Consider the following 14277-nt stretch of genomic DNA (forward strand, 5'->3'; position numbering starts at 1 on the left):
AGAGCTCCTTCGCCGAGCTTGGTGGGCTATGATGGTGACAGAGGGGGAATCCTCAGAGCTGCTTGGCTCCTGGGCACTCGGGAATGGAATCTGAGGGTGGCTGCTGGCCTGGCAAGATCTGCCCTGAGTCTGGCTGGGCTCCAGAGTGAGGGGTTTGCAGCAGAAGGCAGTCTCTGAGCACCTACAGGTCCTGCCTCTGGGCCAGGACATCTGCCTGTTGGCGGGGAAGGGGAGTAGAAATAAAAAGTGACCACCCCTCCTTTAAGAACTTCAAGCTTTTGGCTGGGCACGGTGGCTCACACCTGTAATCCTAGCACTTTGGGAGGCCAAGGCAGGGCCTCCCTTGAGGTCAGGGGTTCAAGACCAGCCTGGCCAACATGGTGAATCCCCGTGTCTACTAAAAATACAAAAATTAGCTGGGTGTGGATGCACACCTGTAGTCCCAGCTACTCGGGAAACGGAGGCGGGAGAATCGCTTGAACCTGGGAGGCAGAGGTTGCAGTGAGCAGAGATCGTGCCACTGCACTCCAGCCTGGGGACAGAGTGAGACCCTGTTAAAAAAAAAAAAACAAAACAAAAAAAACAAAGAAAAAAACAAAACTTCAAGCTTTTGATGATCTGAGCAGCTCTGTTCTCCAAGGTGCTGGAGGACAGCCAGTCATCACCTTCATCATCAACATTAGCACAGAGGGACTCTGAATAATTGTCCTCACTCTCTGCACAGTGGACCCCCAGCTGGGATGGCTGTGAGGGCATTGACTGGTCCTTGGCCACTCAGCAGATCACAGCTGCTCCCTCTACCTCCTAGGCTTCCCCCACGCTGGATCACTTGTGGTCTAGATGGCCCTTGGTCATGAAATAAGAGGCATGCGGTAACCCAGCCAGCTGGACTCCCTCTGTCCCCGCTCAGGGAACATACTTATTGTATGCTCGTTTCCTCTCTTACTTGCCCTTTTCTGGTGTTATGATGAACACACCTGTGCTGCTATTGCTCTCTTTATGAAACATGGATGACCACTTAAGTGTCCCTTTTCGTGCCATTCTAAATGTCCCTTTTCTTGCCATTCCACTGTTTGAAAGCCTCCAGGGTTTGGATGAGTGGTTCTGAGCCCTGGATGCATGTCTGAATCACCCAGCAGCTTCCAGAATGCACTGACTCCTGAGCCCCACCCATCAGGTTTTGATTTCATTGGTCTGGGAGGTCGCCGTAGTTTTGTAAATTCCTCCAGGTGATTTTAATGACTATCTAGGGGTAAGAATGGCTGCTGTTGCCTCCTGGAAAACCTACTGTGTGTCAGGTCAGTAGCTGGGGTCAGGTCTTTCAGACCAGAAGAGCCAGGCGGAGGAGGGAAGTAAAGGAAAAGACCACCACCTGCTGTGAACCCGGCTCCAGGAGGGCCATTTCCCATGCCTTATTTCATCTTCCCATCCACTCTTTGGTTTCAGATATGGAATCTGAGGCTGAGAGAGGGCTGGTGCCGCACAGCTGGGAAGGACCCTGCTGGGATGGAACCCCAGGTGTTTCCCTCCCCAGCGAAGCCTCTACACTACTTTGCAGGGAAGTTGAATGACAGAAAAGGAGAGAGACATTATGTTTGCTTCCCTTTTTGTAAACTTTGTTTAGGGAATGGGAGTTGATTCTGTGTTCATTGTGGTAGGCACACACTCTGTGCAGAATAGGTGTGCCTTTTGAGATAAGGACATCATAGAAAAGTTAGAAAATACCTAAAAGTTTAAAGAGAAAGAAATTGCCTACAGTCTTATTGCCTAAAGACAAGTCCCTAACAGCTGCGTATGTTTCTGCCCAACCATTTGTCTGCAGGTCTTTTTCACCTTTAAAATCATCCTCTATCAGTCCCTTTTTGGGGGGTAAGGACTTTTCCCCTTAGGACATTCAACCACTGGTATTCTTTTTTTTTTCTTGAGGACTTCTTTCCACTTACAGGCAGGACATCTGGGCATGTGTGGTAGTCCATTTTTATGTTGCTATAAGGAAATATCTGGGGCTGGGCAATTTATAAAGAAGAATTTTAGTTGGCTCGTGATTCTGCAGGCTGTACAAGCATGGCTCCAGCACCTGCTTCTGGTGAGAGCCTCAGGAAGTTTGCAATCATGGTGGGAAGGAAGAGGAGCTGGCATGCCACATGGTGACATCGGGAGCAAAAGAGATGGGGGAGGTGCCACACACTTTAAGCAACTAGATTTCGTGTGTGAACTGAGTGAGAACTCACTTACCACCAAGGAGATGGTGCTAAACCATTCATGAGGGATCTGCCCCCATGATCCAATCACCTCCCACCAGGCCCCGCCTCTAACACTGGACATCACATTTCAACATGAGATTTGGAGGGGATAAACATCCAAACTCTATCAGCATGTCAAAGACAGGCCATAGCAGAGCCAGGAGCTACATGCAAACCCTCCTGTGGTTCCAGAATGTCACCCCCAGCACTGATCCTGCGGGCTCCCCTCCTGAGCCACTGGGGCTTCCATGCATACTTCAAAGTGACAATGGTGATCATGAGAATCACGGCCGCAGATGCAAACACTAATATGGCCCTTGTGGCATGCTCGGGACCATCCTAGGTGCCTTATGTATATTGCTTTCTCAGAGCAGCCCTACAAGATGGTTGTGGTTATAATCCTGAAGCACAAGGATGTTAAGTAAGTGTCCCAAGATTACATGATCTGAGAGTGGTAGAGCCAGCATTTGAACTCAGGAACTCTCTGGCTCTAGGGTCTCTGCATTTACCCACCACATTGCTTCTCCACTGAGAAAGACTTTTGCTGTAAATGCACTGGGCTCAGCAAGACCTCAGTAGCCTTTCACCTAGCATCTTCCAGGGTGTGGGGCCTGCAGAGGTCATGACCTTGGGAACTGTGGCCGACTGGTCATCCCAGATAACTCTCTCCAGCTGGCAGAGGCTCTCTGCTTCCTGGTGTTTCTTTGAACCTTTGGCTTGTTGTGGCAGCGCTGATGCTGCTGGTATGGGGTGCCGTGCAGATGTACGTGGCAGAGCGTGCCAGTTGTGGACAAGTCTGGCAGCTTTCAGCCCCATCCTCCAAGAGCTCCTTCTTCCTGCCTGTCCCCAAGGCTGCAGCTCGGTCTGAGTCAGCTTTCAGACTTTCTTTGGCTTGGGCCGAAGACTTGGCAGCCCCAGCCTCCAGCAGAGCTCCTGTGGCTTGGGGCTTCCACATCAGGTTTGAATTAGATGAAATCTCAGCGTCGGCAGGCTTTCATCCCAGCCTCGCTGACTCCTGCTTCCGTGGTAGCAGGCAGTCTGTGTGCCACATGCGTGTCGTCTCTGCATGAGTGTTTGCTGGAGCATTTGTCGTCTGTGTGAGTCATCCCTTTGTGTGTCCTCTCCGTGCTTGTGTATTATCTCTGTGCATGTTTCTCGTCTCCATGCATGCATGTTATCTTTTTAATTAATAGCTTTATTGAGATATAATTCACATACCATGCAATTCGCCCATTTAAAATATGCAATTCAGTGGTTTTAAAAATTATATTCACAGAGATCTGCAATCACCACTGCTGTCAACTGTAGACCATTTTCATCACCTAAAAAAGAGACTATGTGGCCTTTAGCTATTCACCCCCGATCCAACATTACCCCAGCCCTTGGCAGTGACGAATCTACTTTCTATCTCTGTGGATTTGCCTATTCTATTTGTTTGAAGACACTTCATACAAACAGAATCATGTAGTATGTGACCTTTTGCATCTGGCTTCTTTCACTTGGCATATTTTCAAGATTCATCCATCTTGTAGCATATACCAGTACTTCATTCCTTTCTACGGCAAAATAATATTTCATTGTATGGCTATATATATATAGTTTGTTTGTCCATTTATCCATTGATGGGCATTTGGCTTGTTTCCATCTTTTGAGTACTAGGAATAATGCTATGAACAACTTTTCTTTGCGTGGACATATGTTTTCTTTCTCTTGGGTGCTTACACTTTGGAAGGGGAATTGCTGGATCATGTGGTAATACTGTTAATCATTGGAGGAGTATTGCCAGACCGTTTTCAAAGTGGCTGCGCTGTTTTACATTCCCACCAATGTATGAGGGTTCCAGTTTCTCCACATCCTTGCCAACACTGGTTATCTGACTTTCTGATTCAAGCCATCCTATTTCTTTGTGGTTTGGATTTGCATTTCCCTGATGACTGATGATATTGAACATCTTTTCATGTGCTTACTGCTATTTGTAGATCTTTCTTGGAGAAACGTCTGTTCAGATCCCTTTCCCACTTTAAAACTGGGTTGTCTTTTAATGATTGTGTTGTAAGAGTTCTTTATATATTCCAGATACAAGTCCCTTATCAGGAGAGGAGAGGCCGGTCTCTCATGTCTTTTTGCACCCCCACCTTACCCCCATCAAGCTTAGCAAGCTGTATGTGATTCATAAAGACTTAAGGACATGTTAAGGGAGGAAGAGATCTGGGTCACTTTGAAGAGTCCCTGCAGGAGCCATGGTTCCAGGGTGTGGGGGTGTGAGGGGTGGGGCTGCCTCTCTTACCTGCCGTGAATCAGAGACAACAGCCCTGGATGGCCCATTAGAGGTTCTGGCCCCTGCAGGTTATGTAGGGTGTTGCTTTCAGCTGAACTGACTGATGGAACCACCAGGGTTGGGGGACTTGAAAAGACCTAGATCACTGAGCCTGCCCCTCCTCCTTGATTTTGGGGTAGAGCAACTGGGAAAAAGGCAGTGTCATTTACTGAGATGGGGAAGACAAGGGGAGGAGTGGGTCTGGAAGTCAAACCCAGAGTTCTGTTCCAAAGTTTGAGATGACCAGTGGAGATCCAGTCTCTATCAAGGAGGCTGTTGGATAATCACAAAGGAATTTCAGGAGGAGCCAGGGCTGGGGATATAAACTGGAAGTCATTTGCAGTCATGCAGTACCTAAAGCCATGGTCCTGGGGACGTGCCAGGGAGAGCTGATGATGGGAGGAGCTGTGTGAGACCAGGACAAAGAAGTGATTGCTGGCTATGGCCATGTGGTGGTCACAGGTAAGCAGTTTCCAGGAAGTGGTGGCTCTAGAAGGCCACTTGGGGTGGGTAGAGGAGAAGCCAGGGGGTATGGAGGCGGTGAGTGTAGACAACGCTTTCTGCTGTGGAGGGAAGCAGTGACACGGGCAGTAGCTGGGCAGGGATGGGAGGTAGAGAGTTTCAAAGATGCGGGACACTCGAGTGTGCTTGGATGCAGATAGGAATGGTCTTGTAGAAAGGAGAGTGTGATGAAGCTGGAAAGGGGGTGCTAGCTGCAGGAGCTGAGTCCTTGAGGAGGTAACAGAGAGGTGATCCTGAGCACAGAGTGGGGGGACCACATCCAGCCACAGAAGAGGAGAAGGGGCCCAGCTGTGGGAGGACAGTGCGCAGCAGGGTGGTGGGAGCCTTGGAGTATGAGACTGGGCAGGGGGGCAGTGTTGGGGGTCTGAGCCATTTGGGAGAGCTGGGACACAGACCGTTAAGCTGTTAGTCTTAACAGGGAAGTGCAACAGAACCTCAGCTTCATGCTCATGTGAGGTGAGCTGCTGATTTCAAGTGAGAACAGTAGGCACCTGTGTGCACGCGTGGAGTAAGTGGATGGTTGGGCTGAACCAGGGTGGAGAAGCTTCCCTGGGACAGCAGGATAGAGGGAAAGTGGGTGAGAGAGTATGGGTGTTTGCAAGAGAATTATTGTGCAACTAGACCTAGATGTCCAAGGTGGTGAGAAGGGAAGCGAGGATGTAAGGATCACACCTTGGAGGTCCCGATGAAGTTTAATAATAACTGGAGCCAAGTGCTAGGGTTAGGTGAGCAGGGCAGTGGGGGAAGAGAAGGAGCCACCTGCGGTCGAGGTTTCTGGGTTGTAGCAACCCATGTGGTCTAGCCAAGGAGCGTGGCTGGCAGTGGCTGGGAACAGTGCATGCAGATGCAGGTGGCCCTGTTGAGGGGAAGCAGCCACCCATTGAGGAATCTGGTGGAAGCCATTTCTGATCCTTGTGTGTATCACCCCAGCATCCAGTTGCTGGGTTTTCTTTTGTTTCCTACAGTGGAACAGTTTCAAGCTGGGTTTGATGGAAGCCTAGAACCTGAGACAGCACAGCTGACCAAGGGGTGTCTGTGGAAGTAAAGCCCTTGTGATAGAAATTCCAGAACAAGTTCAGACCCAAGAATGCACTCTCCTTGGGAGGTGATGGGGTGATTGGCTGAGAGGTGGCCTGCTCTGCTACTTTCTCCTCTGGGGAAGCCCCAGATAGGCCAGCCTTGGAAGGAGAAAGGAGAGGCAGTCTGGCCCACTCCTCAGCTGGCTTCACTGAAGCTACTATCTTGAAATAGCCCTTCTGGGCATTTGGCAAAGGTAGGCTGGTCCAAGCGGCAGCAGGCGAGGGGACTTAGGATCCCCCTTTCCCAGGGCCTGCAGCTGTCTCCTGAGAGCCAAGCCACTTGCAACTGTCTGGACCCCAGGCCAGGTCCTTGCTCATTGTCTCTGTACCTGCCCATGTCTGACATGTCTCCCAGTCCTTGGGGATCTCTTCTGTGCCCCTCTTGGAGAACTCTTTGTTGGCTCCGGGTACCCTTGCCTCCCAGTTTACATGCACATACATGCAATTTGAGAATAGATGTACTTTTATGTACGCATGCACACATATGTACTCATTTCAAAACAATTTGGCCTCAATTACCTGCTATAATATTTAGGACCTCATCCTGATAGTAGACAGCTGTGGGTGACCCGCTGCACTTGCTCAGTTGTGGTTCACAGCGGGACCCAAGGTGATTTCTAAGCCAGCACTCACCTCCCTAGTTGCCACGTGACCATGTCTTCTTTGGGTGTCCTGGGCTTACACCTGAACTTGGGGGCTTTCCCTGAGGGGAACCCATACTGGAAAACCTGTCAACATGGCCTGGAGACCTCTGGATGAAGAGGCAGCCGAATGTGTTACCTTTGCAACTAAAACGATGTCATGTTGGAGAATCCACAGTCCTTCCCATCTTCCACCCTCACCATCATTCAGCCACACACCTCCCAGGGAAGGCACCTCAGAAGCAGCCACATTAAAGGGAGTTTAGCCCAGCTGAGAGTGGCCAGATTTGTGCACTGGAGAATTTCCATTTGGGGAAATTGGACAAGGGCCTATGGGTATGTGGCTCAATTGGATGTAATCAATGATTCTTTGTTTTAGTTTTACTGTGTGAAGAACCTATCTAGTACATATTTCCTATTTGTTTACTGTTTTTAAAAGAATAAGATATAGGTGGAAATTCAATATGGCTGATATTTATTTTCCATCCTACCAGAATTTATTTCTCCTTTTTTCTTGATTTTTTTATACAGAAATTTGATTTGATTTTAGCACTTTAAAATTAGCCACCACTTTTCAGAAATATAAACATTCAATAAATTGAGAGACGGGAGTACTTTAATGAGGAGGCAGAGAGCCAGAAAGTGCTCACTGCCAGCCAGTCTATGCTGTGTGGTGCCTGGTTTCCTGGCCACGGCAGAGATTCAAGGGAACTTGGGCCAAACCTCTCATTGTGCAGACAGGGAAACCAAGGTCTGAGGGGGAAGGAACTGGGCCCATCTTGCCTCCCGGTCTGGTGGCCAAGCCTGCCTTCCTGTCTTCTCTGTCTAGGAGGAGAGTCTCTGCGGCCCAGGCGGAGCCCAGACCTGGATGAGAGCTGCCTGTTGAGGCCTGGGTAGGATGCACGCAATGGGACAAGGACCATCTCTGGGGAGGTTCCGCCCTGATCCCTTGGGGGCTGATGGGATCCACAGTCGCATAGAAATTTAGAAACTTATTTCTCGGATTACGTAGGACAGGGCTTGGGTCTGGCTTCTTTGTCCTAAACAGTTTACTGGGATGGGGAAAGACAGATCTTTTAACCCTTTCCTGGGGAGAGGCCTAAGGGTGTGGAGGCTGGACCGGACCCAGGGTCCTGCGGGTTCCCATTCTGCTGAGAACAGTGAGGGTGTGATGAGGATGGTCTCCGTAGGGGTAAGAATCCTTGGGGGAGGTCACCTGGGGAGTGGGAGGGACCATTTCTTTTATGGGCTGTGCCCTGCCCTCCCTTCTCATATCCTTGGTGAGAGGTGTGCTGGCCTCCATGGGAGGGTTTTGCCCAGAGGTGGAGAGTTGGAGAATGAGTGTCCTTGCTCAGCAAGGTCAGACCAGAGGCCCAGGGATTTGCAGGTGGTACTAGGAAAGCCATGTTTTCTTGCTCCAAGTGGCTCCTGACAGCAGAAGCAGGCCTGGGGGCTGAACCCAGGTAATACAGTATTGTAGTTAAGAATGCTGGCACTTACTTGCTGGGTGACTTTGGGCCAGTTACTTAACCCTTCTGAACCTCTATTTCCTCATCTGTGCAATGGGTCTAACATTACTGCCTACCTTGTAGGGCTATAAAGATGAAATAAGATAATATATAACAATATGAGCGGCAGGTACTGTTGTTAATAACAGTGATAAGAAGACTATTTATAAAGGATGGAAAGTAGGGAAGTGTGTTCATGCTGAATACAATGTTAGGAGTGTCCCTACACAGAATCTGTTACATCTTGAGGGAGGGAGCTCTCTGTCACTGGAGGCATCCAAGTAAAAGCTAGAGGTCTCCTAACTGGGGAGGTTGTCAAAGTATAATGCCTCAGACTGGGACGAGCACGATGATCTTGAAAGGTCTGTAGCCCATGATTGTGGGCCAGAAGGAGGGGGCGGGCTGGAAGGCAGTGGCTTCATTCTGGAAACTGTATCCCTCATATGAGACACTGAGCCCTGGAGGCCACGTGGAGTCACTAGGCTGTGGGGCAGGGAATGCTAGGTTTGAAGGATCCTCTTTGTGGAGCCATTTAACCAAGCCCCAGAATGGGGGAGGGCCTTGACCAGGTGCCTGGTGTGTGGGAGGGGCTGAACAGAGCCTTCCACTTCCTGGTCTGGAGAGTTCGCCCTCTGCTAGGCAGCTTGAGAGGTGTGATGGACTGAGACGGCGCAGGCCACTGCCCTGGACCAGCCAGGTTTGTGTGCCTGTAGCCTGGGTGGAGCAGTGGCCTCTGACTCATGCTGTCTCTTGCTTGCTTGTTCCAGGGGCAGGAACAGTCCCTCTGGGTATCAGACACGGGTGCAGAAAGGGGGATGGGATAAATCATGCAGGGCTTGGCTGAGAGTTCATCACATGCCCTCATGGCAACAAAGCTGCAGTAGGCCTTGGAGGTGTGTCCTGGGCCTGGAGCCACCAGCTGGAAGACAGGCCTCCCGTGGGGAGTTCTGCAGGCGTACAGTGGCAGAGGCCCTTGGATTTGGCCACCACTTTTTGTCCAGGTTTGGGCTCAACCTCTGTCCCTGAGCCTGAATGTCCTGGTCCCCTCCCCACACTGTCCTTCTGCATTTCCACCCTCACCTGGGGGTCCTTCCCCTCTACCTGGTATGCTCTTTCCTTCCCGGGTTGGTTTCTTTTGCACCCTAACAATTTCTCCCTTCTGCCTGCTGTGGAAACCTGGGCTGACAGTCCCTGGGTGACCTTGTGACTCTGCCTGGATGGGACTGTGAAGGGAGAATCTCCTTGTCTCTGGTGGCAGAGAGGAGATGTGTCTGCAAGGACAGGGGACATATAGCCTGTCTGGGAGGAGGGAGGATGAAGCTGGTGTAGGAGGAGCTGAGGGGAGTGGTGGCAAGAGTGTTGGGCCTCTCACTTCCAGTCTTAGCCCCTGCCTAGGTGTGTCCTGGGGCTAGTACCTTCCCCTTCAGGCCAGGGGGTTTGAGTTGAATTTCTAATCCTTGCAACCAGGAACCTGATGGATAGTCATCCTTCAGGACCCACAGATGGCACCTCCTTTGGGACACGTGTCCACACTTCATCATAGCACCGGGCAGGACATTGGCAGCCCTCAGCTCTTGGGCCTATTTTTTCCATTTGTCCCTGCCCATAGGAGGCACACAGTAGGTATAAAGTCAAAGTGCTCTGCATGGATGCATGTATGCTCAGTATAAGGTTTGACGTTGACATTTTAACAAGCACACCAGAACTTTTGCAGACAGTTGAGTGTTACCTGATAAAATGGTTACAGGGAAGCCTCAAATTTGTTCCAATAATGCCATTTTTCCCTGGAACATTTCTTGGCCTCCTGATTGGGCCTGTTTATGAAGCACAGAAGGCAACCATCTTGGTTTGGCTCCAAAATGATGTTTTCTGTTTGATCCACAGAAACAGCTAGAAGGGGCAAAGAAAAGGTTGGCTGCTGCTGGAGGCTTAGTGATGGGTGTTCAGTTGGACTTGGAGGGGGCTCCTAAGATGCAGCCTCAGAACAGAAGGAGGTGGGAAAATGGGTGGAATGGAGTTGTGTTGTCACTGGAGTTCCAATTCAAATGGAGAAGGTCTAGTGAATTTATAAAAACGCTTCCTTCATTCACTGCTTCGTGTTCACAGCTGCGCTCCCAGTCCTTGGTATGTAGTAGGCACTCAATAGATATTTGTCGAACGAGCGAAGGAATTCAACAAATATTTATTTGCTAAATAATGCCTACTATTTTCCATCCACCACGGTAGGTGGGCTGCTCTTAGTACTTTGTAGGATGACGTGTGTGTGTGCGTGTGTGTGTATGTGCATGTGTGCATATGCAGACACACATACACGAACCCACATCTAGTTGTATGTTTCATTGGCCCCTGTGATGACCGCCTTCACTGGGGGATAATAACACATTTGCTGGACTTTGCCAACATATTTTTTTGTTTTTATTTCCAAGGCCAACACCTGATTTTTTTAAAGGGAATATTTGATGTAGGGAATCATTAGATTAAAAACATGCATTCCTGGCTCATTTATCGTGAATGAGCATTAGCTGCCCTCCTCCCCGGCCTCCAACCCCCATCCTGCCATGTGCACACCCACGTGCTTTCAACCTGAAATAACAGCGCTTCATATTGGAGTGGGGGACAAGCACCCACCTTAGGGATAATGAGTCTTTGCCCCTAGGATCTTCCTGTCTGCCTCTAGGTAAAGCAAACCCCTGTGATGTGCTTCGGGCTGGAGTGCAGTGCCTTGGTGTATGTGCATGTGCCTTATGGCAGTGGCTTTTGTGCCTCTGCTTTTTATAAGCAATGGAAGCTCTGATGTAATGAAATTTTATGTAGAGCCCCATGGATAGACAACACTGTAAAAGTGGATCTACTTTGCTGAAAGGAGGGCGGGCCCCTTTGCTCAGCTTTCCTACCACCTCCTCCCACTCCCCTGCCAGGGCCTCATAGAACATCCTGGAATCCCAGGGCTCCTCAAGGTCCTGGAGGAAGAGCCTGCAAGCATGTAGGGTCACATATGTGCATTCACAGATGCTCGCCTGTCGGCTGTACTGTGTGTTCATGCCTCTTATTTCTCTCTTTCCCGCTGCTTGCCGTCCCTGGTTCAGGCGGGCCTCATCCGCACAGACAGCACCGACTTCTTCATTGAGCCTCTGGAGCGGGGCCAGCAGGAGAAGGAGGCCAGTGGGAGGACACATGTGGTGTACCGCCGGGAGGCCGTCCAGCAGGAGTGGGCAGAACCTCACGGGGACCTGCACAATGAAGGTAGGCTGTAGGTAGGGGCCTGTGTGCTGCTTCTCTCCCTACCTCTGGAGAGTTTCCCGGTAACTTCTGTCCTTAAGCTGTCCATGTCTGGCCTCAGTCTTCTTATCTGTAAAATGGGACTGGGCCACATAGACCTGCTGTACTGGCAGAGAAACCCCATTGCGTTCTAGGAGCTGCTGTAATTGGCTGGAGCTAGGGGCCAGAGGAGTCACTTGTGTCCTGAACTGTGGTCCCTGGGACTCCAGAGGTCTCTGAGGAGCTCACCATTGCTTCTCAAGGCTATTTCTGAGGCAAGGCGGAAGGTAGAATGCCTGCAGTGAGTTCTTCCCCACTAAAATCGACTCAACCCTTGGGAGCCACAGGAAGGGAGTTATTAGGGCACCTGCAGGGAGGCTGCCTGGTGTCTGGGCGTCATGGTCAGCTGTGTGTCCCGTAGACCATTTTACAACCCTACCTTCAAGTCTGTCTACTGTGTGACCCTAGGCAAGTTACCTAAGATTTCTGAGCCCTCATTTTCCTCATCAGTAAAGCGGAGATGATCCATGTCTACCTGTAAATGTTATATGTAATGGTGACGGTATCTGTGAAAATCCCAGTATAGGGCTTGGCATGTAGTAGGTGCGGGATAAATGGCAGCTCTCCTTACAGTATTATTAAGGGTAACTGCTGACATGTTAGGGTGGGAACCCCCTGAGGGAAGGGGTGTCCCTGCACCCAGGCGACCAGTGCAGGAGCCTACACACCAGAGGCACTCAAGACTTATGGTTGGGCGAATGAAACTGGATGTGACAAGTGCTGGTCCTAGGCCCGCTGGTCAACTTCACAGTGTCACAAAGCTCCTTTGGCCAAGAGGCGATGAGGAGGCCATGGGTGAAATCTGGTTATGACTGGACCGCATCCTTGTGCCAGCTCCCTATGGGACTGGGCCTGGTGTGAGAAATGCCTGGAAGCCAGTTGTCCTCGCAGACAGTGCATCCGTTGAAGCTCCAGTTGCTCTCCAAGTATCACTCATAAGAGAAGCTGTGGCACCAGAGCCAGAGGGTTCTGCAGGCCTAAGTGGGGAGGGCAGGGCTGGCGGGGCCTCTGAGCACTGGCGTGGATTTCAGGGCACCCTTCTCTCCACCAGGGTTGAGAAGAGGGCTGAGTCTCCCCTGGGCTCCGTTTTTTAAAGGATGATTCTGAATCCAAAGACCATAAGGTCCCCTCTTTTAGGAAGAGACGTTGGGGAAGTCCAGCTCCAGAGCTGTGAGCCTGGAACCAGCTGCATCACCAGCCACCATGGTGGGCAGCTGGGAAGCTGAGACCACTGAGCACACGGAGCTGGAGTTCAGACCCAAAGAAATGTGGCTGCGACTCTTGCCCCACACCAGGCTCCGGGGCTGGAACTCCAGTGAGGCCAGGCCCTGGTCCATCTACGGGCCTTCCTTAGAAAGACCAGGGGCAGGAGAAGACTTTCTTGGAAACCTGTGACTTGTACTTTTAGTTGAGGGCCAGTCGTGGGGCTGAGCCCAGTGTAGGGAGAAGCATTTCTAGGCGTGCCTGTCTCCATTTCACAGCTTGATTAAAGCCAGAGGCTTCAGCTCAGCTCTTTGGGTCTAGTTTTCAGCACACAGAGAGGTGCCTCGGAGGCCTGGCCAGGTGCTCAGAGCCTGCCTAGCAGCCGGCTAAAGGCTTTTGGGGAATCTCCCTCAGGCTGGGGACCTTCACATCTCCAGCTGTCCCCATCCTCCACAGGTGTCCCTCTGCTTGGTTCCTCAGACCTGGGAGTCTCCTGGGTCTGTTCCCTTCTCCCACTCAGGCTGGGGGGCCTGGAGGACAGATGCCAAGTCTCCATCTCTGTGTGATTCACAGCAGCAGGCCTGTCCCTGGCGGAAGGAGGGCAGGGAGGTGTCAGAGGCTCCACTACATGGGTTTGCTCACTGGGCTGAGGCTGTGGAGGGGATTCCAGCCCCCTGCTCCACTGTCAGGGAGTCTGAGGTGCACCAGTGAACCTGGAGTGGAGGGGACAATTCCTCTCGGCACTCAGTAAGGCCTCAGCTGCTGCTTCCTGAAAAGGGCATGTGTGGGCCCACACACTCACACCTACCCATGCACTCTCCCACACACTGACACCCACACTCACAAACACAGACCCATATACCCGCACTCACCCTTACTGGCACACACCCATGCACCCACACTCACACGTGGACACATACCACCCATACACTCATGCTCACACACTGACGCAAACACACGCTCACAAACACACACCCATACACCCACGATCACACATAGACACACACCACCCATGAATTCATGCTTACACACTGACACAAACACACGCTCACAAACACACGCCCCCTACACCCACACTCACACATAGACACACACCACCCATACAGTCATGCTCACATACTGATGCAAACACATGCTTACACACATCCATACACCCACACTCACACATAGACACACACCATCTATACCCTCATGCTCACACACTGACGCAAACACACGCTTACAAGCACACACCCATACACCCACACTCAAACACTGACAAACACATACTTATACCCACCCGCACTCACACACTTGCATACACACATACAGACCCCTCTATACACTCATACACTCTCACAACCCCACATCCACACACTGACACCCCCTACATACTCACACACCCCTTCACACACTCGCACACTCTCAAACACACTCATATACACACATGCTCATATACACATACAC

The 14277-nt window shown here is 50.9% G+C and overlaps 1 protein-coding gene across 2 annotated transcripts in view; it reads left to right on the forward strand.

The window, feature by feature from the left end:
• ADAMTS14 (ADAM metallopeptidase with thrombospondin type 1 motif 14) overlaps positions 1-14277 on the forward strand; it is an 87399-nt gene that overhangs the window by 15762 nt on the left and 57360 nt on the right. For both annotated transcript variants that reach the window (XM_009458637.5, XM_507838.9), the window contains exon 3: positions 11397-11553. In XM_009458637.5, the coding sequence (XP_009456912.5) occupies positions 11397-11553 (157 nt within the window). The remainder of the gene's footprint in view (positions 1-11396; positions 11554-14277) is intronic.

Source organism: Pan troglodytes, chromosome 8 (assembly GCF_028858775.2).
Source record: "Pan troglodytes isolate AG18354 chromosome 8, NHGRI_mPanTro3-v2.0_pri, whole genome shotgun sequence".
NCBI lineage: Eukaryota > Metazoa > Chordata > Mammalia > Primates > Hominidae > Pan > Pan troglodytes.